Here is a 24,854-nt window from a genome sequence, read left to right on the forward strand (position 1 = left end):
AGATGATATTCGAACAAGTTTAGAATGTTTAGGGTACACTTAGTTTGTAAGAACAGTATAATATAAACATTATGTATATATAGATCATTGTGAGAATCAAAAACAATAAAATTTATATTTAAGTACAACAAAGAACAGCGGCATAAAATGTTCCACTTTCATTAAAAGACTTTATTCCCTACATTATTTCAGAAAACAGTCATTCCTTTTGTGGGTAATTTGATACTTATTTCGCACTTGCTACACTTAACTGTATGGTTTAAAAGGGTATCGTGCTTCACTAAGACGTGTAGCCTATACACGTAAGAGAATCGCTTTGTACGGTATCATTCTACATGAGAGTAAGTTCACAAGGCACTTGGATTATTAGCACTGCCTTCGGTAAGACAGTAAACTGTATCTGACGACTGCTGCCGGTAGGTCGACGTGTGCACACTCTTCCAGTCAGTACCTGTGGGTGAGGTACAGGTTCCTCAGCGGAATCCACTCCGACTTATCGCCGTAACTCCGTGGTTCTTGCATCTTTCGGCACGTGACATCCATAGCACCTCCTTGCTGAAAAAAAAAGAGAAAGAAAAAGTGTCAGTCAGTAGTGGTCAACCATTGACGGATACACGAGAGGATTTGAGATAAATGTGAATATTTGCGTGTGCACAAATTACGATTGTGCAAAAATCAAAAAAATGTTCAAATGTGTGTGAAATCTTATGGGACTTAACTGCTAAGGTCATCAGTCCCTAAGCTTACACACTACTTAACCTAAATTACCCTAAGGACAAACACACATACACCCATGCCCGAGGGAGGACTCGAACCTCCGCCGGGACCAGCCGCAGAGTCCATGACTGTAGCGCCTTAGGTGCAAAAATCGTAACTATTTAGTATCATAGCAGTTGAGAAAAGTCGTTCTTGTAGACCCATAACTTGTGTGAAAAAAAAAAAAGTGGGAGAGAGTACTGTTAGTGTTGTTTGTTTACTCGTGTTAGTTCTCGTTGCATTCGTGGTATTCGTGACTAGAAGACGGTCGCTTGTCAGGATCCGTTTATCGATAAACAAATGCACAATACAGCAACTTTTGTTGGTTTCGTGATGCCGTTGTTTAAATCGATAATAATGGTAAAATGTACTGTCCATACAGCTGCTTGCGGAGTAGATAAATACACAGGGTGTTTCAAAAACTTTGTAAAGTACGAACTTTGGGGACAGGTTCCTTACAACAAAAAAAGGAAAAAAGTTCATATGAATGTATGTCCGAAAGCCCTTCGTTTTCTGACGTTTGACAGCTTTCCAGATACAACACAAAAACTTTATTATCTTTGCACCCGTTTGAGTCTATGTATTCTAGATGACCATGTGTTGCCAGAGAGACTTGTCTACATTCATCATTCGCCGGTCGTCAATGTGTCCGTTGCGTACATTTACTACAGGTGTGATTCAACTGAAAGTGCTCCGTTGAGATATGGCAGGATATTCCCGAACAGGCAGGCATAATTTTTACGTACGGCCGTGCGAATGGCAATGGAACCGAGGTTGCACAGCTGTATCAGACGCGTTTCCAAGCTGAAGACAGCTGAGTCATCCAACCTTTGGTGCCGTGTATCGTCGCGTTGACGAGACAGGTTCTGTAACAAAACTGACTGTTGGCCGAGGGAGCCTACACGTTGCTCGTACGCTTGACTAGGAAAGCACGTTATATGGGCTGTCAAGAGGAGGCAGGGGTCAGCGCAAGAGAAATGGCGATGGCATGTCTAACATCACTGAGTACAGCACAGAGGACTCCTCACGAGCAACTCATGTACCAGTATCACCTTAAACGTCTGCCCATCGTCCACCACGGGAAAACTTTGGCCGATGATTTGTTGCACAAACAGCCAATCCGTAGTTTGTCTCTTCAGTTTGGTTTACAGGCAAGGCAGCGCTTGGGAGAGACTGAAAAACAAATTTCCACAGACAACAATGCTACACTACAAGTTAGACATCAGCATGAGTTTAGTGGCCTGGAACTGTAGGTGACAGATGTGCCTCTGCAAATAAGAAGAAACATGTGATTTATGCATAATGGAGCTCCAGCGTATTTATGTATCTACCATGAGGAATGGGTATGTAGAGGACGACCAGTTCCATGTCCTGCACGTTCTCTCGACCTCAGTCCTTAGGATTATTACCTGTAGGGGCACCTGACACAATTGGAGTATGCAGCAGTCCATCCAGATGCAGAAAACCATCGATGTGTCATGGATGCATGAAAGACTATTAGAAAACGTCAGGGAGTATTTGAAAGGAAGCGGCAGTACATGATTCGATGAGACCATGCATGTTTAGAAACAAGGGAAGGACATTTCGAGCATGTATTTTGAGTTTACAGTGAGGTGACAACTTCTGCCTGGCATGGTGCAGGAACTCGACGTGACACAGATCCAACAATGCGCTGGAAATGCCCTGCAGAAATATTGAGCAATGCTGCCTCTATAGCCGTCCACAATTGCGAGATTGTTGTCGGTGCAAGATTTTGTACACGAACTGATCTCTCCATTACGTCCCATGAATGTTCGATTGGTATCATATGCGGCCAATCAATACGCTCTGTGCGGGCAAACAATGCGCTCGAATTGTCCAGAATGTTCTTCAAACAAATCTAGAACAATTGTGGCCCAGTGACATGGCGCATTGTCGTCCATAAAAATTCCATCGTTGTTTGGGATCTTGATATCCCTGAATCGCTGAAAGTGATCTCCAAACAGCTGAGCAGCCAGAGGATCCAGTCCATTTCATGTAAATAATGCCCACACCACCAGCTTGCACAGTACCCTGTTGACAACTTGGATCCATGGCTTCGTGGGGTCTGGGTCTCACACGAACCCTACCATCAGCTCTTACCAATTGAAATCGAGACTCATCTGACCAGGCCACTGCTTTCCATGCGTCTAGGGACCCAATGATATGGTCACGCGCCCAGCAGAGGTATTGCAGTCGATGTCATGCTATTACTTCGGTCGTCGGCTGCCATAATCCATTAACGCCAAATTACGCCACACTGTCCTAACGGATACATTCGTCGTATGTTCCACATTGATTTCTGTGGTTATTTCACGCAGTTATACTTGTCTATTGGCACATACAACTCTACGCAAACGTACCTGCTTTCGGTCGTCAAGTGAAGGCCGTCGGCAACTGCATTGTCAGTGGTGAGAGGTAATGTCTGAAATTTGCTATCCTTGGCACACTCTTGACATTGTGGATCGGGGAATATTGAATTCCCTAACGATTCACGAAATGGAATGTGCCATGCGTCTAGTTCATACTATCATTCTGCGTTGAAAGTCTGTTAATAGCCATCGCGCGGTCATGATCATGTCGGGAACCACTCCACACGAATCACCGGGGAACAAATGACTGTTCCGACAATACACTGGCCTTTTATACCTTGTGTGCGTGATACTAACGCCATCTCTATATGTGCATACCGCTATCCCATGACTTTTTGACATTTCAGTATATGTGTTGTCGAGGTCCAATCATCTAGACTTTAAACTTTCATTAACTACTCGGAAAAGAAGGATTTTGGGATCGGTGTTTATACAGGGTGATTTTTTCCACCGTGTACAAGCTCTAGGGATTGATCGATGAGAGGTTACGGAACATTGTTGCAGAGACCGCGGTATGTGATGAAAATGGCGTCCATGTGCCTCAACACATTCGTGTATGCACATGTTTTCTCTCATACTTTCACATCGGCCAGGCTACGTCTTACCAGTGTCGAAGGCACATGAGTACGCTGCTCCAGTATCTCCAGAGTAGTAGTAATTTTCATGGAGAATGTGCCACATGGTCGTCTGTTTTACTCTGTCCTGGTGGGCCAACTGCCTGGTGCTGGCACGACGGTCGCCTTCCATAGTGTTAATCATATTTTTCTCCAAGTTTCGGGTACGTTCTTTTTGAGTTCCTGCTTCCTGAAACGATCCTGTCTCAGACAAACGGCGAAACACTCTGTTGTTGTCGGTGGCGATAGGTCTCCTGATACAACCTTGCTGCACGCCGACCGTTGCCATTTGCCTTTCCGTCAGTTAACACCATGTGGCTAAGCTCCCGATTCGCATACGGAACCTTTGTGTACAACACTGTATCACATCCACTAGAAGGTGAGTCAGCAGGAGAAGAGAATCGGATACATCATTGCCAATTACTATGACAGGAGAGTGCACTAGGACATGTATGAGATACAGTACCACCCTCTGGGAGGAAACGAAGCATACTGTAAAAACCATGCATACTGTAACTGTGGCTGCATGGTACAGTGCATATTAGACTGCAGTCTCTGTAGCAAAGTTTGACTGAATAAATGGTCTCTAGGATGAAAACCGTGCATTTTCGGACATAAGTTCATTAGACCTTTTTTGTTAAGGATCCTTGTACACAATGGAGAAAATCCTCCTGTGTATGCTTTTTTCCTTATTTTGTTGCATGGAACCTGTAGCAAAATCTGCAAAAGTGTTTTTGAAACTCCATATGTACATTGGTTTCTGGAGCTAAGATTGTTTTGATTATTTACTTGTTCCATTTTACTCTGATCGCCCGTTTGTTTTTGTACCTAAATAATAGTGAAACACTGTTTACAGGGTGATTCACGAAGATATGCAAATATTTTAATATGATATTCTACAAGTAAAAGTAAAGGAAAAAAGTTCATATAAACATAGGTCCGGAAATGCTTAGTTACAGAGTCTCGGCTAATAAGAGATTTTGCCTGAAATTTAGCAACTTCGCTAAAATGAACCCATCCCAAAACTGTACGAGGCTAAAGTAAAGCGCGATTTCCATTTATTTTGTTGTTATTGATCTGGTGAATCCAATAAAACATGTCTCAGGCGTATATCTGCGTAGTTTTCCGGAACATCCAGAGACGCAAAGAACTAACTTCGTAAAATTTTTAATTTACTAACTACTTGGCCCAATTTGTTTTTTTAAATTCCAGACAATTGCACAAAGTTTTCAACAGAAGTTGTAGAGAATTTAATTTTGGAAAAATGATGGTAATAACGGTAACTGTAACTGTATGAATGTGTCAGATAAACTGCTTTTATTAATACTATAGCATACGTGAATTTATGTCACGGAAAAAACAAAGCTCAGTATTAAGGAAGTTGTACAGTGTATATACAATTTCATATTGCATTCACAATAAAAGTTTAGAAGTGTCTCCACTGAGTTCAGTCATTTAGCTGCACGTGTATGAACACATTTTGTTCCTCGTTTCAGAGTCACGTATGCGGTATTCGTTAACTGTAGCCGTAGTATTACCATCAGATTTACCATAAATAAACACCATATCTGCGTATTGTTCTGTTGTAAATTTGAAAGGAGTCCCTATTTCATAAATAATCTACAAACTACAACAGTTACTGTGTGGTTTCATTTAAATACACTGATGTTCTTGTGTTCTTTTACTGAACAATACAGAAAACTAACTCGTTTCAAGGTTAGGAAACGACTGAAACAACTCAGTAACAGTTGCCAACAATGACATAAACGTTTCTACATTCTTAATGGAAAGTAAACAAATTTACTTGTGTAATAGTCTTTGCTTCTCTGGCTGTTGCGAAAAACTACTGCAAATACACGTCTGGGACATGTTTTATTAGATTAACCAGACGAATAACAACAAAATAAATGGAAATTGTGCTTTACTTTAACCTTGTTCAGTTTTGTGATGGCTTCATATGAGCGAAGTTGCTAAATTTCAGGCAAAATCTCTTTTTTGCCATAACTAACATTTGCGGACCTACGTTTATCTGAACTTTTTTCTTTAGTTTTGCTTGTAGAATATCATATTAAAATATTTGCATATCTTCGTGAATCACCCTGTATAGATGTAGAAACATGCTGTACTTTGGCTGACATAGTGCACGTACACTGGTCACAGTTCTGGGACTGGGGGTTCCGCCACCGTAGTCTGAGTGGTAGACGGACTCCTGCACAACGTCTGGACAGCCCTGTGCGGTGGCGAGTGGCACGCGGAAGGTGGCGTAGGGGCTGACGTCACGCAGGGAGATGGCGGGCATGTACAGTGGCTGCCCGCTGGCGGACGCTGACGCTGACGTTGAGGCAGCGGCCGAGGCTGCCGTTGAGGCTGCGGTTGAGGCTGAAGCTGGCCCCTCCTCAACGATGAGGTGCGCCTGCTGCGCCCCCTTTCCCTCCAGGTCTGCCGGTGCACAGGCGTCAGCTGGCTTCTCTGCGAACATGCAGCAAACACCTGTAGGTACTGACCCCAAGGGGTAAGAGGGACGCAACTCCCCTTCCAAACCCCAGAAGAGCATTGCAGTAGAAGCACTAAATTTTTACATACAGAAATTTCCAAATTTCACAGTTAACTTCCGGAGAAGAAAGTAACATGAAAACTAAGAGTCTAAAAAATAACAAGAAATTCTTGAAGTTGCCAAGCTACGTAACATGCTTGAAGGCGACCTGCCCACACGGATGGGGTAACGACCTGAGCGGTAATATTCTAACCAAATAAAAGTACGTATTCCCATGCTGAACATTCCTTTGTCCACAGGCAGAACCAGATATACGAAAACTGCGACCAGTGAAATTTACACACATATAAAAATCTGTGAAATCTGCGTCCGTTATTCCTGGAAACTATCTGCTCACTGGGTCACGGACTACCAGCATGCTGAGAGTCCTCGTCCACTACAAGTGTATTGTATGAGTCACAGTCTACCTGCACTCCGAAAGTCTTTGATCACCCCAGTGGAAGACTATCTGAACATCACCCTTAGTACGACCGTGACAGTCATAGTATTCAGTCCAAGCGCCTTGTTTGTGTGCTTGTAGGTTCAGTACGGAAGTGTCAGCGATCATGCGTGGTGAAACCATGTAGTCACAATGACGGGTATTCATAGATCACAAAGAAATCACCGTTAGTGAAGCCTATCACTGTCAGGAAGAAAGCGATCTTAACGTATGTATTGACACAACACTTTTTTTTAATGTAAGGAAAGTTTTACTACCTGGACTATAATATTCATTGTACAATTAAAGTATGACGACTAGTTTCGGTTCCCTCCTACAACCATATTCAGATCGTTCAAATCGTAAAAACAAGTTGAATATGCATTGGAAAACATAATCATTAGCAAGAATCATGCAGTGACATGCATTCGTATTATGGGCCAATAAGACTATGGTAGTATGTAATTAAAAACTTCATCGAGAGCAAGCCAGGTTGTAAACCATAATCTCGCATGATACAGCTAATAAAGAAGGGAGATCGCCAGTTTGCATAAGCAAGAATTCCTTCTTTATTACCTAAATCTTGCGAGATTATGGTTTACAACTTGGCTCGCACTCGATGAAACTTTTAACTAGATACTGTTGTAGACTTGATCGGCTATAATATGAATGCATGTCATTGCATTGCTGTTGCTAATGGTGATGTTTCTCAGTGCATATTCAACTCGTTTTTACGATCCGAAGGTCCTGAAGGTGGTTGTAGAAAGCAAACGAAACTACTCATCATGCTTTAACTGTATGATGAATATTGCTGTCTATGCAGTAGAAGCTTTCATATTAAACTTCTTTTTATTCAAGAAAATCATTGTGCGAGTGTTGCCGTGTGCCCGTCGCTCACCTCCTACCCTAGTCGAAGCCAACTTATTAAAAAAAAAGAAAGAAAAAGGAGTCGAAGGAACACACTAACATTGAAGCCATGCCGTGTGCACAAACACACTACAGAGACGTCAAATAGCTGTAGCGAGCCAGCGCTCCAAGAGGTTACATTTCACATTGCAGTGAACAGAAGACACACGACTTTCATGATCAAATCTACCGTGAGGCCCTATATTTGATCATATGTATTTGACGACAGGCGAGATTTGGCAAAGTTCCCTATTACACCATCAAATTTCTTTGACATAAATATTCGTCTTATCAACTTTTACAAGAAATGTGTGTAGAAAGTCAGTGAGAATATTTAAAGGGCCTCGTAACCTACGAAACACTTTTGTTCTACATAGTTATTCTCCTTTCTGTTACTTAAAAATAAACAGTATTTATACCAGAATTGAAACTGTCATTGTTTAATCTGGTTTCACTCGAATGTTGTTATCTGTAACGTGAAACAGAGGGATAGCGTAGTAAAAATAAAAAATTAAAAAGACCCGAAAGAAAAGTAAATTAAATATTGCTCCAATGTTTCGTCGAACTTATAGAAACATGTTTCTGTTACTCATGAACAACTTTCGCGTTTTGTCAATAATAGTAGGAAACTCATTGTCTTTCATCATGCTGAAGAACCGTCTGTTGACTACAAAATAACAGTAATTACCTAGATTTTTGATGTTTGTGCATGTACTTGCATCAGGAGTAATTGCTTTGGCTACATAAAAACGCAGAAGTTATGTGATCAACTAATTATTATTACTTATAAAGTGCAATTTATATTATGTAAGGACAAAAATACACAATGAACTAACACTGAACGATAGACAGATTTAATTATCTAAAAAAAATAAATGAAAATAAAAATACTTAGCATCTCCGCTAAATGGTGAGTGGCAACGTTCCTTTAGGTAAAATAAAAAGAACCAAAGAGAAGTCGTTGGCTCCCAGTTCCTATCTTACACATTCATTTTTGTTTCTCTTCCTGCAGTACATCCGGTTATCCTACCATTGACGACCTCATTTATGTATTTATCAAAACTACCGAACTGTGGTTTTTGTAGAGCGCTACTGCGCTCATTAAATATGGATGGGTGTAACTTAACCAATGTAAGTACGCCTGATATCTGACAGTAAAAGCTCACATGGAATGGATGGCATTTCCAACAGAGTACTAAAAAGCTTGTTCCCAATAAATAAGTAGGATTCTCAGCCACATATGTAATAGCTTACTGAAACAGGGAATTTTTCCAGATAGACTGAAATATGCTATTGTTAAACCATTGCATAAAAAAGGGGATAGATCTGACGCTAACAACTACTGCCCAATCTCACTTCTGACAGCTTTATCCAAAATTCTTGAAAAAGTAATGTATTCAAGAGTAGCATCACATATTTATAAAAATCAAGTACTAACAAAATGTCAGTTTGGTTTTCAGAAAGGCTTTTCAATAGAAAATGCTATAAACGCTTTCACAGACCAAATATTAAATGCAATGAATAACCGAACATCGCCCATTTTGTGATCTCTCTAAGGCTTTTGATTGTGTGAATCATGAAATTCTTCTAGATAAGCTTAAGTATTGTGGTATGAGTGGGACAGTGCACAAATGGTTTAATTCATACTTAGCTGGAAGAATGCAGAAGGTTTAAGTTAACTGTACAGAGTCCTCTAACTGGGAAGGTATCAAGAATGGTGTCCCACGGGATTCAGTCTTGGGTCCCCTATTGTTCTTAATATATATTAACGACTTGCCACTCTATATTCATGAAGATGCAGAGTTAGTTCTTTTTGGTGATGACACAAGTATAGTAATCACACACAAGAAGCAAGAATCAGCTGAGGAATTTGCAAATAATGTGTTTCAGAAAATTATTAAGTGGTTCTCTGCAAATGAACTCTCACAAAATTTTGAGAAAACACAGTTTATACAATTCTGTACAGTAAATGGTATAACACCATTGATAAATATAGACTATGAACGAAGGTCTGTTGCTAAGGTAGAATACTCAAAATTTCTGGGTGTGTGCATTGACGCGAAATTGAATTCGTACAAACACATCGATGATCTGCTGAAATGGTTAGGATCAACTACTTATACTATTAGGGTTATTGCAAACTTTGGTGATAAACATATCAGTAAATTAGCCTACTATGCCTATTTTCATTCACTGCTTTCATATGGCATCATATTTTGGGGCAATTCGTTATTAAGAGAGAAAGTATTCATTGCACAAAAGTGTGTAATCAGAATAATAGCTGGAGCCCACTCAAGATCACCTTGCCGACATTTACTTAAGGAATTCGGGATATTCACAGTACCTTCGCAATACATATATTCACTTACGAAATTTGTCAGTAATAATCCATCCAAATTCAAAAATAACAGCGAAGTGCATAGCTACAACACTAGAAGAAAGGATGAGATTCACTATTCTGAATTAATTCTCACTTTGGCACAGAAAGTGGTGATTATGCTGCCACAAAAATCTTTGGTCATTTGCCAAATCTTATTAAAAGTTTGACAGATGATTTCTTAGATATGAAGTAGTAACTGTAAAAAAAATTAATTAAATAATTATTTTGTGTAAAGAAAACTTATGTTAAAGTGACACGTTCCACATCATTACGAAATATCGTATTCATCATCTTTAGAACAAGGATTAATGTATGAATGTATGTATATGTGCGTGGAGAAGTGCTATGTCAATGTTTTCAGTATTAAGTCTTCAAATGAGCAAACACAATTTAGTGAAATTAAAAGGAAACTTTACCGAGTTAAATTTTTTTACTGTGATGTGGATACTAATGAGTTGATAAATAAGGATTATGTCTTTGAGGAAAATTTAGTGAAACGTATTTATCAAAAATCTATGGAAATTACCTTCATACTTATCCTGTGAAAGCCTTCCTGAGATTCTTCGCAGGTAGAGCAAGAGGCCCGCTGCCAGGATGACTAGGAATGAGACTCCGGTGACGATAGGTACAATGACGTTGATCCCTGTGTACAGGTCCCTGTTGCTGTACTCTGAATGCACCATCAACTCTGGTGACACAGTAGCTGCAGACAGTTCCAAACCAGAGGTAAGCAATCTTAATTTCTATTAGTTAGGCAGAACAATACTCAAAATTTCTTTAATTCTAGCCCAGTTTTCTTTGGTATTGAGATAATTATTCTGTTTCTTTGTATATTCGGTTTTTGGTGTTCTTCCTTCTCCACTCTGTTTCTGGACAAGTGTGTGACTACCTGTCTCTAGAAGCTAGTAATTGTTATGAAACTGTAACACTATCAGAGAAATGTGTACGAAGCACTGTTTCCAAACTTCCATCTCGAAACTACTATAAACTTCCGTGATTCATTAGCATATACAACTAAAAAACACGTATCATAGATTCTATAAATTAGTTGTTATTAGCTATTACAATGGAGAGTGCCGGGTTTCTTTGTGCCTAATTTTCTTTCGAATTATTTATGAAGCTAACTGTCGCACATTTATGATGAAAGCTATAAATTAGCTGATTGTTAGTTTTAGATGTGTTTCTAATACGTAGTTCAGCGCATGTGGAATACTACTCTCTGGTACATAAATCTCGAATCTAATGGACTCGTGGCTAAACTACATGAACTATATAAATTAAAATACCTACTTTATGTGAGCTTTGTAAATGATAAAATATTGATTTTCTCGTTAGTTAGAAAGATAGTTGGTAATAATGTTGATACATGGTTTTGTAAATGTCACGGAATATGGATGGATGAGAAGTGTAGAAGTTCGGGGAAGAAAATGAGAAGGAAGTAACTAATGATTCCAAACCAAAATGTTGGAAAAGCAAGAAAAGTGTGTGGAGAAGAGGAGAGCTGGCATGAAAACGAAATGGATGATTATAGAAGCATCGATAGACCTCTGTTTTTCGTTCTCAAGTATGGAGAAGTGGTTAGATTCATCTTCTAACATTATCACGGCGAAAATAAATACCCTGTACTCCTTTTTTATTTTTATATTCAAACTGCTGTCATCATTGCTTTCCAAAGGAACTGCAGTCGACTTCGAAATTCGTCTCCACCAAGGAAAAAAAATGCTGGTAATGATGTGTAACACATCCGAAAATGAACATGTCGCAAATCCATCAACACGTTCAGAAACACTACAACAAACTGCGAACACATCCGACCATCGGACCTGTGACGACAAATGGCTAGTTTACTTGTTGAGACTGAGTATTTGAGAGGTTGCTTCAGACATTGTTTATTTTAACACCAAGACGCTATAGAGTTGATAAAAGTGGCAACTAAACTGAAAGTTAACTATGATTACAAGTAAATCGATGTGTAAGGTCAACAAGAGAAATGAGCTAATAAAGCAATGGTATATGGGACGTAAATATCGGTTGTTATTTGTAAAATTGTTTGACGTGTAAGTGTTTGAGCTTCATGCCAATTTTCTATGAAAAGAAGACTAGAATTGCCAAAAACTAAAGTCAAATAAAATAAAATAAAGTAAAATGGCGAAAAACCGTCATACACTCTGGCAGTGTAGCAGTGAGCGTTTCATTTAATAATTTGAATGATTGTTTTCATATAATGAATTTGTAGTATGGAGTCTGCCTCAGTCAGTCACCATACGTAACTAGTTATATAAACAAATGTAAGTGAAGATAGCGGTGTAGACAGGTGCTAATTTGCCTATGGTGAGTTGTTAGTGATTGGGAAGGGTCAGGCACACTGGTGTCTAATTGTCCTTGAGGAAGCCTCCTCACTCCACCAGGATAAACGGTTGAAGATGCTTAAAATATTTAAGAAAATAAATAATTATGGCTTCAGAAATAACTCAGGAGAGCGAAAACATGGCCATTAGAAACCTCTGCCAGAGAAGAGAGGAGGTTGAGTCACATAATTCTGTTTACTCTGCTTACTGAATGGCGAAGCTGCCCCATTCATCCAACAGACTTCCAAATGAATTTCTCTGCTCTTTCCGAATGAACCATAACATTTAGGCTTGTACAGTGTGTTAACTGTTAAGTTGGTCAATTGGCTGCCTACACCTCAATCGGTAAATTTGGAACGTTTCGGCGGTAGTAATTTGTTTCTGGCTGCAGCCAACATTTGCTAACTGAGAGCAATGTGTGAGGCAGCCATTGTTGTCTGATGTGTCACTGTTTTGTACTTCACTGGTCTGAGTGTTAAGATGCCTGCACTGCGGGATGCGGGCGGTGTTTGTTCCTCCCCCCACTTAATGGCTCCTCGCCCCCGTAGCGGTCAATGTGGTGGCCGGGCTCACATCCGCTGCAGTCCGCAACCCCATCTGGCAATTGGCCAACTTACAGTTAATGCCCTGTGATTTATCTGAGAGACAACAGGCCAGCTGGAGTAGCAGAGAAAGTAACGTACCATATACGCCGATGCAAGGTTCTTTGGTAACCTGCAAGAAAATCGTTTGAGATTTTAGTTCGACTAAGTAAATTTCTTTTATTAGAACGCGCAGGCATTTTCAGGTAGTCAGTGTGTCGTTTGAGTCGAGTGAAAGCATTCAGAATGTTGGGGAACGGACTGGAATAGTAATGGATATGGAGGGGGCAGACAAACGAAAACGAGACAGACGAGAAATATAAGTAAACTGTTTTTTGTTTCAAAAGTAATCGCCAGAAATGTTAATACATTCATCCCACTGTGAGAAAAGACGGCCAACGTCTTCATGGAAAAATGTTTGCAGTTGTCTATGGCACCAATGACTGTACCCAGGCGTGTACCTTGTAAGTAGGCTGTTTAGGTTTTTATGTTGGTATGCCACGTAGTGCTCTGTATGAAAATCGCTGACTGCGACGTGTGGCTGATTGGACTCATTGTTGGAATATTCGCTAGTGTAGTGTTGGGCAGTTGGATGTGAACAGCGCGTAGCGTTGGGCAGTTGGAGGTGAGCCGCCAGCGCTGGTGGATGTGGGGAGAGAGATGCCAGAGTTTTGAGAGGTTACTATGAGCGGACGATGTGGACATGTGTCCGTCAGAAAAAGGAAATTTGTAATATGTAAGACTGATATTTGAACACTATTAAGGTAAATACATTGTTTGTTCTATATCAAAATCTTTCATTTGCTAACTACACTCCTGGAAATTGAAATAAGAACACCGTGAATTCATTGTCCCAGGAAGGGGAAACTTTATTGACACATTCCTGGGGTCACATACATCACATGATCACACTGACAGAACCACAGGCACATAGACACAGGCAACAGAGCATGCACAATGTCGGCACTAGTACAGTGTACATCCACCTTTCGCAGCAATCCAGGCTACTATTCTCCCATGGAGACGATCGTAGAGATGCTGGATGTAGTCCTGTGGAACGGCTTGCCATGCCAATTCCACCTGGCGCCTCAGTTGGACCAGCGTTCGTGCTGGACGTGCAGACCGCGTGAGACGACGCTTCATCCAGTCCCAAACATGCTCAATGGGGGACAGATCCGGAGATCTTGCTGGCCAGAGTAGTTGACTTACACCTTCTAGAGCACGTTGGGTGGCACGGGATACATGCGGACGTGCATTGTCCTGTTGGAACAGCAAGTTCCCTTGCCGGTCTAGGAATGGTAGAACGATGGGTTCGATGACGGTTTGGATGTACCGTGCACTATTCAGTGTCCCCTCGACGATCACCAGTGGTGTACGGCCAGTGTAGGAGATCGCTCCCCACACCATGATGCCGGGTGTTGGCCCTGTGTGCCTCGGTCGTATGCAGTCCCGATTGTGGCGCTCACCTGCACGGCGCCAAACACGCATACGACCATCATTGGCACCAAGGCAGAAGCGACTCTCATCGCTGAAGACGACACGTCTCCATTCGTCCCTCCATTCACGCCTGTCGCGACACCACTGGAGGCGGGCTGCACGATGTTGGGGCGTGAGCGGAAGACGGCTTAACGGTGTGCGGGACCGTAGCCCAGCTTCATGGAGACGGTTGCGAATGGTCCTCGCCGATACCCCAGGAGCAACAGTGTCCCTAATTTGCTGGGAAGTGGCGGTGCGGTCCCCTACGGCACTGCGTAGGATCCTACGGTCTTGGCGTGCATCCGTGCGTCGCTGCGGTCCGGTCCCAGGTCGACGGGCACGTGCACCTTCCGCCGACCACTGGCGACAACATCGATGTACTGTGGAGACCTCACGCCCCACATGTTTAGCAATTCGGCGGTACGTCCACCCGGCCTCCCGCATGCCCACTATACGCCCTCGCTCAAAGTCCGTCAACTGCACATACGGTTCACGTCCACGCTGTCGCGGCATGCTACCAGTGTTAAAGACTGCGATGGAGCTCCGTATGCCACGGCAAAGTGGCTGACACTGACGGCGGCGGTGCACAAATGCTGCGCAGCTAGCGCCATTCGACGGCCAACACCGCGGTTCCTGGTGTTTCCGCTGTGCCGTGCGTGTGATCATTGCTTGTACAGCCCTCTCGCAGTGTCCGGAGCAAGTATGGTGGGTCTGACACACCGGTGTCAATGTGTTCTTTTTTCCATTTCCAGGAGTGTATACCTATCAGTAGTTAGTGCCTTCAGTAGTTAGAAACTTTTATTTAGCTGGCAGTATTGTGCTCGCTGTATTGCAGTAGTTCAAGTAACGAAGATTCTTGTCAGCTAAGTGATTAATGAAAGGTATAGGTTATTGTTAGTCGGGGCCATTCTTTTGTAGGGATTATTGAAAGTCAGAGTGCGTTGCGCTAAAAATATTTGCGTCAGTGTAGTGATGATCAGAATAAGTAAAGAGAAAACTGTCTGAGTACGTTCAGTTTTACTCATCTGTTTCAGCATCAAATAACGCAGAAGTTTAACAGCACAATATTCTTTAGATACAAAGGGGAGGTTTCAACCTCTTCGTCCGAAGCGAATCAATGGGTACCAATGTCTTTATGGATCCAAAAATATGGAAATTGCATGAGGAAAGATCGGCAGAGTATGGAGGACGTGTAAGGGCTTCTGAGCGGAACTTCTGCAGCGTTGTCGAAACAACATTGGCAACATGTTTTCGCAAGAGATTCGTCGTCTTTCTTACAGGTATTACTATTTAAGTTCATTAGCATTTCCGTTGCACTTTCCTAAGGGTTATACCGATCTGATACGATCTTAGCAATGTTTCTCTGAATTAGTTCGATGTTTGTCGTCGGGTTTACTGAATAAGGAAACGTGGAACAATGGTTTAGAACTGGTCATGTTAGTGTCTTGTATGCCAGTTCCCTTTACACACACACATTGAATATATCCAGAACCATCCCAACAAATTTGAGTCTACCCTTCGCCTTCCCTAACACTGGTTTCCTATGTCCGTTCCATCCTGCCTGTTCTTCAGTATTACTCCTAAATTCTGCTGAAGATGAGTATCAGTAATCTTGTAATGTGATATTATCTCGTTGTTTCTCTTTGTTATAAGCATTATCTTACAGTTATCCATATTTAACGACAACTGCCATTAATGACATGAAGTAGAAGTTTTGTCCAAGTCTTTCTGCAATTCGTAAATATCGTTCAATACCAGACCTTCCAAGTAGAGTGTAGGCAGAATAACGTGACCAGTCGGTGCGCAATCGGCAGAGCACGCTTGGGGAGAGCGGTATTGGTGGGGTTGTAGGCAGAGGTTATAGGGAAAATACAGAGTGTTGGAAGGCAAATTCCGTTCTAAACTGAAGCCTAGACTCACACTTTTTGTAAATGTTAAGTGGAGGCCCTTCACATTCACACAGTATTAAGTCTGTTTTGCTTAGTATCTAAAATGAATTCCACCGAAAATACAACAAAAGCAGTAATTTATTTTCACCTGGCTTGTTATCCGTCTGTAGCTTTCAGAAGAAGCATCATGAGTGGCGAATTTTGTCTGAAACCTACATTTCTCCTGTTGCCGTGTTAAAATTTGTTACTTTTGCCAAAACACAGCGGAGTTTACACAGTCTCATCTCACCAACATGTTGAGCAAACGCAGTGGCGAGGGAGTTCTGAAACTGTGGCATATTAAGTGAGGGACGAGGGAAAGTAAGGTCAATAGGTTATGAAAAAGCACATCCTCGAAATGCCTTCGTTTACGCTGTTCTAAAACCGACAGCGTTTCTCGTTTAATCAGCTATTGATAACCCCTAAAAATTATGTTCTTTCATTCAAGAAGTCTGTAGTTGGCGGTATAACAGGATAGATAATGAAGGTTTGTGTAATAACCAAATGCAAAATACTCTCCTCTTTATCAAGGTTACCTTCCATTCAGAAGGCTGTTGCACGCAGCGACTGTTATATTGACTTGTAAAGAATAGATTTCAGCTATCAGTCGTCCTTTTTAAGTTTTATTGGTAGATTTAGATTTCAACTAGAAACTAGCCATTCTCAATGCTAAGAATAAAAGAGCTACATGGTTAGATGATGTCATAAAAAAGTTGCAATTAATGGCTTAACTCATATGGTTTCTGTTTGCGGAAGGCGGGCTGTATGGAGAACACATCGGTTGGTTACATGGCGCCACCTATGTGAACTACGTATAAACCCCAAGGAAAATAAACCACTTCAAATTTAATTACATAACATGAAACATAAGTAAAATTCTTACATTGTCGTCCGACTTAGTTCATATTTATCATCAAGTAATAAAATTTCCGTGTTCACTCCTTGTGAGTCCATTATTATTATTAAAACATTTAAATTACGTCAGGTTGCTAAAACGTAAAACAAAAATATTTTAATTCTTTTTTAAATTTATAAAACACTAGAAGACACGTCCTGTATACACCTACACAGGTGTATATAGGTGTACCTCTTGTATTCTTAGCATTGAGAATGGCTAGTTTCTAGCTGAAATCTAGATCCGCCAATAAAATTAAAAGGGACGACTGATAGCTGAAATCTATTATTTACAACTTTCCTCTTTGTTTGCTATCAATTGCCAAAATCTATTTTCGATATCCCAAAACTTTTACGAAGAATTATGAATGTTGTGGATATTTTATTCTGGCGTTATCGCAGGCGCGCGCGATCGGAAATCCAGTGTGCTACTTCACTTCAATTTTCGGGAGATTGGTGATGGCTAGAGACCTCGACCCTAGCCTAAAGAAAAATTCAATATGTTAGGTACATGTCATATACGGCGACATATTGTGAAATATGCTCGAAACGCAAAATCACAGCGGCTCCTATTTTTCAATGCAAACTTTTTCTAATTTTGCAAATGCAAATACCAGAATTAACTATGACCATTAACGAAATGCTGGGCACGTCATCATGGAGCTGACACGCAAAGTTATAAGTAAGGTAGAAACGAAACTTTTTACCAGATAGTTTTTCTAAAATCGATTGAGAAATATTGCAGGGCGTGCACTTCGATTCTGTCATTGCAGCGCGTAGACGACGGGTAAACAATGCAAACAACGCTCGAACGGTCCACGGGTGTACTGCCAGTTTATAGTGTCCAACGGGCACAATATTTCGGCGATCAGACATGTCGTCATCGTCAGGTGCGCTGACGAACTGAGCTCCTGTGGGCGGGCGGCAGTCTTAAATCCCCTCCCCTCGCGAGGCGTCCTCTCCGCGGTCCGCGCCCGCACTTCAGCGGTCGGTGAGACGCTGGCGTCGGCGTCTGTGGTGGCGTCGGTGTAATTGCCTCGTCCGCCCTAGTCGCCCGTTCGTTTCCTTTGCCGAGCGTCTTTTTAATTAGACTCAGTGCTGGTTCCCATGACCTGCTGAGGTTGTAGCCGCAATTTCAGTTGATTAGTCCGTCCCAGGGACGGACAGGCAGAACCAGGGACGCACTCATCAACTCCTTGATGCATCACCAACTGCCACTCCCAGCATTAGCCACAGTAGAAGCCACATCGATGCAGTCCAAACATCAAGTGGCTGCATACAATTCATTGCAGTGTACAGGCCCGCCCGTGGCCATCTAGAAGAAGCAGACTTTGAGGTGTTACTGTCACAACAAGGAAATCTTTTTCTTGCTGGCGACCTTAATGCCAAAAATACCAACTGGAACAGCCGCATCACTAACATCAGTGGACGTCGTCTCCTACGAGTTGCAGAAAGAAACCACGCCATCATCGTGGGACCACACGACCCCACATGCTTTCCGAACGGAGGCCAGAGTGACGTGCTGGATATAGCCACTACCAGAAGGGCCCTTACATCAGACCATGAACCTGTCATCTTTGATGTCGAAATTGTCGGCATCAATAAACCGCCAAGACACCATCTTGATATTCGAGGAATCAGCTGGGAAACATATCGCCAACTCCTTGAAAGAGACCTTCCGGACACACCAGACCCAGAGACAGCAGGAGCAGAAGCCACTCTGTTATACCTAACATCTTAAGCACTAGACGCTGCAACAGAAGCCACGCCTCCGAGACCGACTACACGACCAAAAACTCACCAACTGCTTCCACCTATCATAGCAACCATCAGGGGAAAAAACCGAGCATTTAGAGAATGGCAGGCAACGCGCAATCCAGCCACAAAGCGCCTAGTAAATCGACTGCAACGAGAAATTAAGGCAGAAGTAGAAAAACATAAGAATCAAGTCTGGGCAGATAAGGTTGCACTGCTACAACTACAAGACCACTCAGCCTGGAAGATGACGAAGTCTCTACTAAGTAACGGACAGAAGTTACCCCCACTACATGTGGGCAACAATATAATTAGCGAACCAGATGCCAAAGCAAATGCTTTTGCAGATGTATTCGCAAAAATCTTCACGCCGATGAATGACCCCACCGACGCAGCCCACATTGGCCTAGTCAACGAGAGACTTCCAAGATTCCTCGCCAATCGAGCCGAAGATGACCACATTCAACCGATCTTGACAGCAGAAGTTACAAAACAGCTCGAAGAACTAAATGGAAAAAAGGCTGGAGGACCAGACCTTCTAACAAATGAGCTGTTGAAGCAACTACCACCTACCGCAGTACCATTAATAGCGGCCGCTTTCAACGAGATCTTGGCAACTGGCGACTTCCCTCTCACATGAAAACATCCCGAGGTCGTCGCCATACCGAAGGCAGGAAAGGACCCTGGATCACCTGCTAGCTACAGACCAATCAGTCTTTTACCTGCCGTATCGAAACTTTTTGAACGTTTATATATAAAGAGACTTCAACTGCATGTGGAAGCAGAACTCCTGATACCAGACGTCCAGTTAGGCTTTCGCCGAGGCCTTTCCACCACCCAACAGCTACTACGCCTAGTTGAGGAAGCATTCGGCGCCATAGAAAGGAAAGAATTCTTCGGGGCTGTATTTCTGGATGTCTCTCGTGCCTTTGATTGCGTGTGGCACGAGGGACTCCTGTATAAACTCCTAGATATAGGGATCCCCGTGTCACACGCAACACTCCTGAAGAGCTACCTTGAAAACCGGACATTTCATGTTCGCACTCAAGATGGTACATCGTACACCAGACCAATCAAAGCAGGAGTACCTCAGGGCAGTGTACTGGGACCACCGTTATACATCTTGTATACATCCGACCTACCATCGACGGCCAGAAAACACCTGTCTTTATATGACGATGATACAGCCATCTACTCCCGAAGTATGAATGCTGCACACCTCCAGGAAAGACTGCAACAAGCATTTAATAAGCTGAATGAAATGGCGACTGTATTTCAACGCCAAAAAGACGCAGGCAATAGCAATTTGTAGAAGACCATTTCCGCCTAACATCCAGTCCATTGAGATAAGGGGCACCCCAGTCCCGTGGTCAAAAACAGCAAAATACTTGCCGTGACCCTTGATAGGCGATTTACATGGCAACCTCATATAGAAAATATTCGAGAGAAAGCCAGGAGAAGAATGGTACAGCTTTACCCATTATTAAATCCAGCGTCAACACTACCATCAAGACTGGGGGTGATATTGTACCTTACACTGGTGCGACCAATCTTAGACTACGCCGCTATTGTGTGGGGAAATGCTGCTCCAACCCACATACAATGGCTACAAAGAATTCAGAATCGTGCTCTGAAAAGGGCACTCCATCTGCCATACCGGTTCCCAAAGATTGAACTTCACCAACTCGCAGGGGTACCCTATTTGAAAGACCGATTCAGAACCACTGCCAAAACCTTTGACGAAAACACACAACAGTCAGATAACGAACATGTACGAGAACTTGGACACAGGGTGCACTACCTGGCCTCCACCAGATGGCCCGATGATCTACGCGAATAACAAGACTACACATCTTGTGTATATATTTTTATATAATTTTAATTTTTTAATTTTAATTTAATTTTAATTTTATTTTATTTTAATTGTATTTTAAATCTTATTTTATTGTATTTATTCTTTATTTATTTATTATTATTATTATTTTATTTATAAAGAAATGTGAATGAATGAGTGTGAGAATGTGTTAACTGTAATATGTATGAGTGTGTACAATTTATATATCGTGTGAAAGTGTGAGCGAATGGGAAAAAATAGAGACAATGAAAAAAAATATTTAAAAAATAAAATAAAAAATAAATAAAAAAATAAAAAAATGAAAAATGAAAATAAAAAATTATCATACAGCCAATGTATTTTTAAATCATTTAAAAGCAGAAAAAAACATGACAACCAAAAAGCTATTGTTTTAATGTCAACTTTTATTATTGAAGGGGTAGCCACATGGCTTGAACTATTTTCAGACTGGGCAATCCTAGATGCCCCAATATATTCTGCAGCGGCTCAGCTCAGTTCGTCAGCGCATCTGACGATGGCGACATATCTGATCGCCGAAATATTATGCCCGTTGGACACTATGACCGGCAGTACAGCTGTGGACTGTTCGAGCTGGGAGAACAGAAGAATCACAATGAAAAAATGTCTGCCTCCCCTGCCGAACAACCGAATGAACTCGCCCAGGGCTTCCCAAGAAAACTGGTCAGTGCACATCGGCCACAATATTCTGGAGGTTCTCTACACAATAGCGTTCAGTGATATAGTGCAGCTGGTTCTGCCTGATAAATTGTCAATGTATGGGTGTATTTAAAATGTGACACTGCCCAATTGAATGATGCATGATAGCTTAATGCAGGGCTATTTACCACTGACACTCTTTGTTTCCTGTTAGATATGCAACGTTGAAAAACAGTAGTTGTCATTATGGGTTGATATGGCGCCTGCCGCTATCCTGTGATCTTGTTCAGAGCGCGCACTGTAATCGATTATACACTCCTGGAAATGGAAAAAAGAACACATTGACACCGGTGTGTCAGACCCACCATACTTGCTCCGGACACTGCGAGAGGGCTGTACAAGCAATGATCACACGCACGGCACAGCGGACACACCAGGAACCGCGGTGTTGGCCGTCGAATGGCGCTAGCTGCGCAGCATTTGTGCACCGCCGCCGTCAGTGTCAGCCAGTTTGCCGTGGCATACGGAGCTCCATCGCAGTCTTTAACACTGGTAGCATGCCGCGACAGCGTGGACGTGAACCGTATGTGCAGTTGACGGACTTTGAGCGAGGGCGTATAGTGGGCATGCGGGAGGCCGGGTGGACGTACCGCCGAATTGCTCAACACGTGGGGCGTGAGGTCTCCACAGTACATCGATGTTGTCGCCAGTGGTCGGCGGAAGGTGCACGTGCCCGTCGACCTGGGACCGGACCGCTGCGACGCACGGATGCACGCCAAGACCGTAGGATCCTACGCAGTACCGTAGGGGACCGCACCGCCACTTCCCAGCAAATTAGGGACACTGTTGCTCCTGGGGTATCGGCGAGGACCATTCGCAACCGTCTCCATGAAGCTGGGCTACGGTCCCGCACACCGTTAGGCCGTCTTCCGCTCACGCCCCAACATCGTGCAGCCCGCCTCCAGTGGTGTCGCGACAGGTGTGAATGGAGGGACGAATGGAGACGTGTCCTCTTCAGCGATGAGAGTCGCTTCTGCCTTGGTGCCAATGATGGTCGTATGCGTGTTTGGCGCCGTGCAGGTGAGCGCCACAATCAGGACTGCATACGACCGAGGCACACAGGGCCAACACCCGGCATCATGGTGTGGGGAGCGATCTCCTACACTGGCCGTACACCACTGGTGATCGTCGAGGGGACACTGAATAGTGCACGGTACATCCAAACCGTCATCGAACCCATCGTTCTACCATTCCTAGACCGGCAAGGGAACTTGCTGTTCCAACAGGACAATGCATGTCCGCATGTATCCCGTGCCACCCAACGTGCTCTAGAAGGTGTAAGTCAACTACCCTGGCCAGCAAGATCTCCGGATCTGTCCCCCATTGAGCATGTTTGGGACTGGATGAAGCGTCGTCTCACGCGGTCTGCACGTCCAGCACGAACGCTGGTCCACCTGAGGCGCCAGGTGGAAATGGCATGGCAAGCCGTTCCACAGGACTACATCCAGCATCTCTACGATCGTCTCCATGGGAGAATAGCAGCCTGCATTGCTGCGAAAGGTGGATATACACTGTACTAGTGCCGACATTGTGCATGCTCTGTTGCCTGTGTCTATGTGCCTGTGGTTCTGTCAGTGTGATCATGTGATGTATCTGACCCCAGGAATGTGTCAATAAAGTTTCCCCTTCCTGGGACAATGAATTCACGGTGTTCTTATTTCAATTTCCAGGAGTGTAGGTCGCTGTCCTGGTGCGGCTGGCGCTCCGGTGGCGATTTCCTATGACGTCGCTGGCGTGTGTTTGCGGTGGCCGGCGGAAAGCGAGAGGGTAGTTGGTTTTCCGGGGACTGGACGGTACGTGAGGTTTGCTCTGGCTGACCTGCTAGTGACTAGCGTTAAGGTTGTTGTGCCTCGCAATATGAGCAGAGTGGTCTGGGGCGGAGGTGACTCGCCGCTGTGCTGGCCATGCGATGGTGATTAATTGGAGTCGGCGTACTTGTTCTTTCTGCCTGTCTGATGTGGAGGTGCGGTGGGGTCCTGTGATACTCTGGCCCGGAGACAACTAGTTACTGAATTTGGAGTCGTCTGCCAGGTTATGGTGTGGGCTCGGTTGGCTCTTCAGATTTTCCCCTGGAAGCTCCAGCAGCGGCTTCTGAACTTTTCTGATGTGGGACGGTGTTGTTGGAACTTTTTGCTGTGTGTGTGGCTCATTACGATATTTGTTGGTACTAATTTATTTGCCGGCCGAAGTGGCCGTGCGGTTAAAGGCGCTGCAGTCTGGAACCGCAGGACCGCTACGGTCGCAGGTTCGAATCCTGCCTCGGGCATGGATGTTTGTGATGTCCTTAGGTTAGTTAGGTTTAACTAGTTCTAAGTTCTAGGGGACTAATGACCTCAGCAGTTGAGTCCCATAGTGCTCAGAGCCATTTGAACCATTTTGAACTAATTTATTTGCTCAACTGGAGGCCTGCGCGGAGTTGCGTTCATGTATGGTAAATTTGGCAGTCGATGTGTTAGGTAAAGTCTGCCTAAGAAGTGCGGTTTTGTACAGTAAATACATAGTGAATTACTGCTGCTTGGTATATGTGGTCTTCTGGGACCTGAACAACACGATCTAGTCAATTTGGTTGTGTAAAAGCATTTAGTGGTATGTTCTGTATTTTTTTATTGTGTTATTATTAACTTTGTGGAATAGTCGCGTTTGGTGTCGTTAAGGCACTTATAAGACTGTGGTTTGACTATTCATGTGCGCTTGGCTTTTATTGTTTCGTTTTAGGAAGCGAGAATTGTTGGAGATTGGTGTGTGTTGGCTTCCGGTACTTAAGAGCGCCAGAGTTAACGGCGCTATGGTTATCATGTGCTGTCGGGATGTTATACTGTATTTTGAATTTTATCTTGTGTTGATGTTATGTCGTGTGTTACAGAACATAACCAAGGTGCGTAAGTGATGGGCAGTTGTGGGAGGCATGTCGGGGAGCTCTCAGCGGTTTATTTCGGGGACCGTTTCTAGTGGGACGGCTCCAAAGTGTTGAGAGCTCGCTCTTCTGTGATTGCGTTGAGAGTTTCCCACGCCCTTTGGCTGTATCAAATTATTTTGTTATTATATTTATTGGTTGTGTGTTGCGCTTCTTTCATTTTATGGTGCCAAGTGCCATTATCTTAAAGTTTTTTTATATACATCATTTTAAATTGTAATGCCAAGTTAACTGATTATTGGATTTTGTCTTTTGGATAAACTCTAAAAGCACTATTGTAAAAGGTTCCTGATTTTATAGTGGCAAGCTGCCGTTATTGTTTTTTTAAAACTCACTCTTTAACCATTTGTTAAGTTTTGTAAGTTATA

General features: G+C 42.9%; 1 protein-coding gene across 1 annotated transcript in view; it reads right to left on the reverse strand.

Moving 5' to 3' along the window:
• Positions 1-261: 261 nt before the first annotated feature.
• LOC126235534 (Down syndrome cell adhesion molecule-like protein 1) overlaps positions 262-24,854 on the reverse strand; it is a 210,247-nt gene continuing 185,654 nt past the window's right edge. The window contains exons 13-15 of the mRNA XM_049944253.1: positions 10,545-10,721; positions 5,910-6,229; positions 262-555 (exon numbers count right to left, since the gene is read on the reverse strand). Of these exons, the coding sequence (XP_049800210.1) occupies positions 445-555; positions 5,910-6,229; positions 10,545-10,721 (608 nt within the window). The 3' untranslated portion in view covers positions 262-444. The remainder of the gene's footprint in view (positions 556-5,909; positions 6,230-10,544; positions 10,722-24,854) is intronic.

This window comes from Schistocerca nitens, chromosome 2 (genome assembly GCF_023898315.1).
Source record: "Schistocerca nitens isolate TAMUIC-IGC-003100 chromosome 2, iqSchNite1.1, whole genome shotgun sequence".
Lineage (NCBI taxonomy): Eukaryota > Metazoa > Arthropoda > Insecta > Orthoptera > Acrididae > Schistocerca > Schistocerca nitens.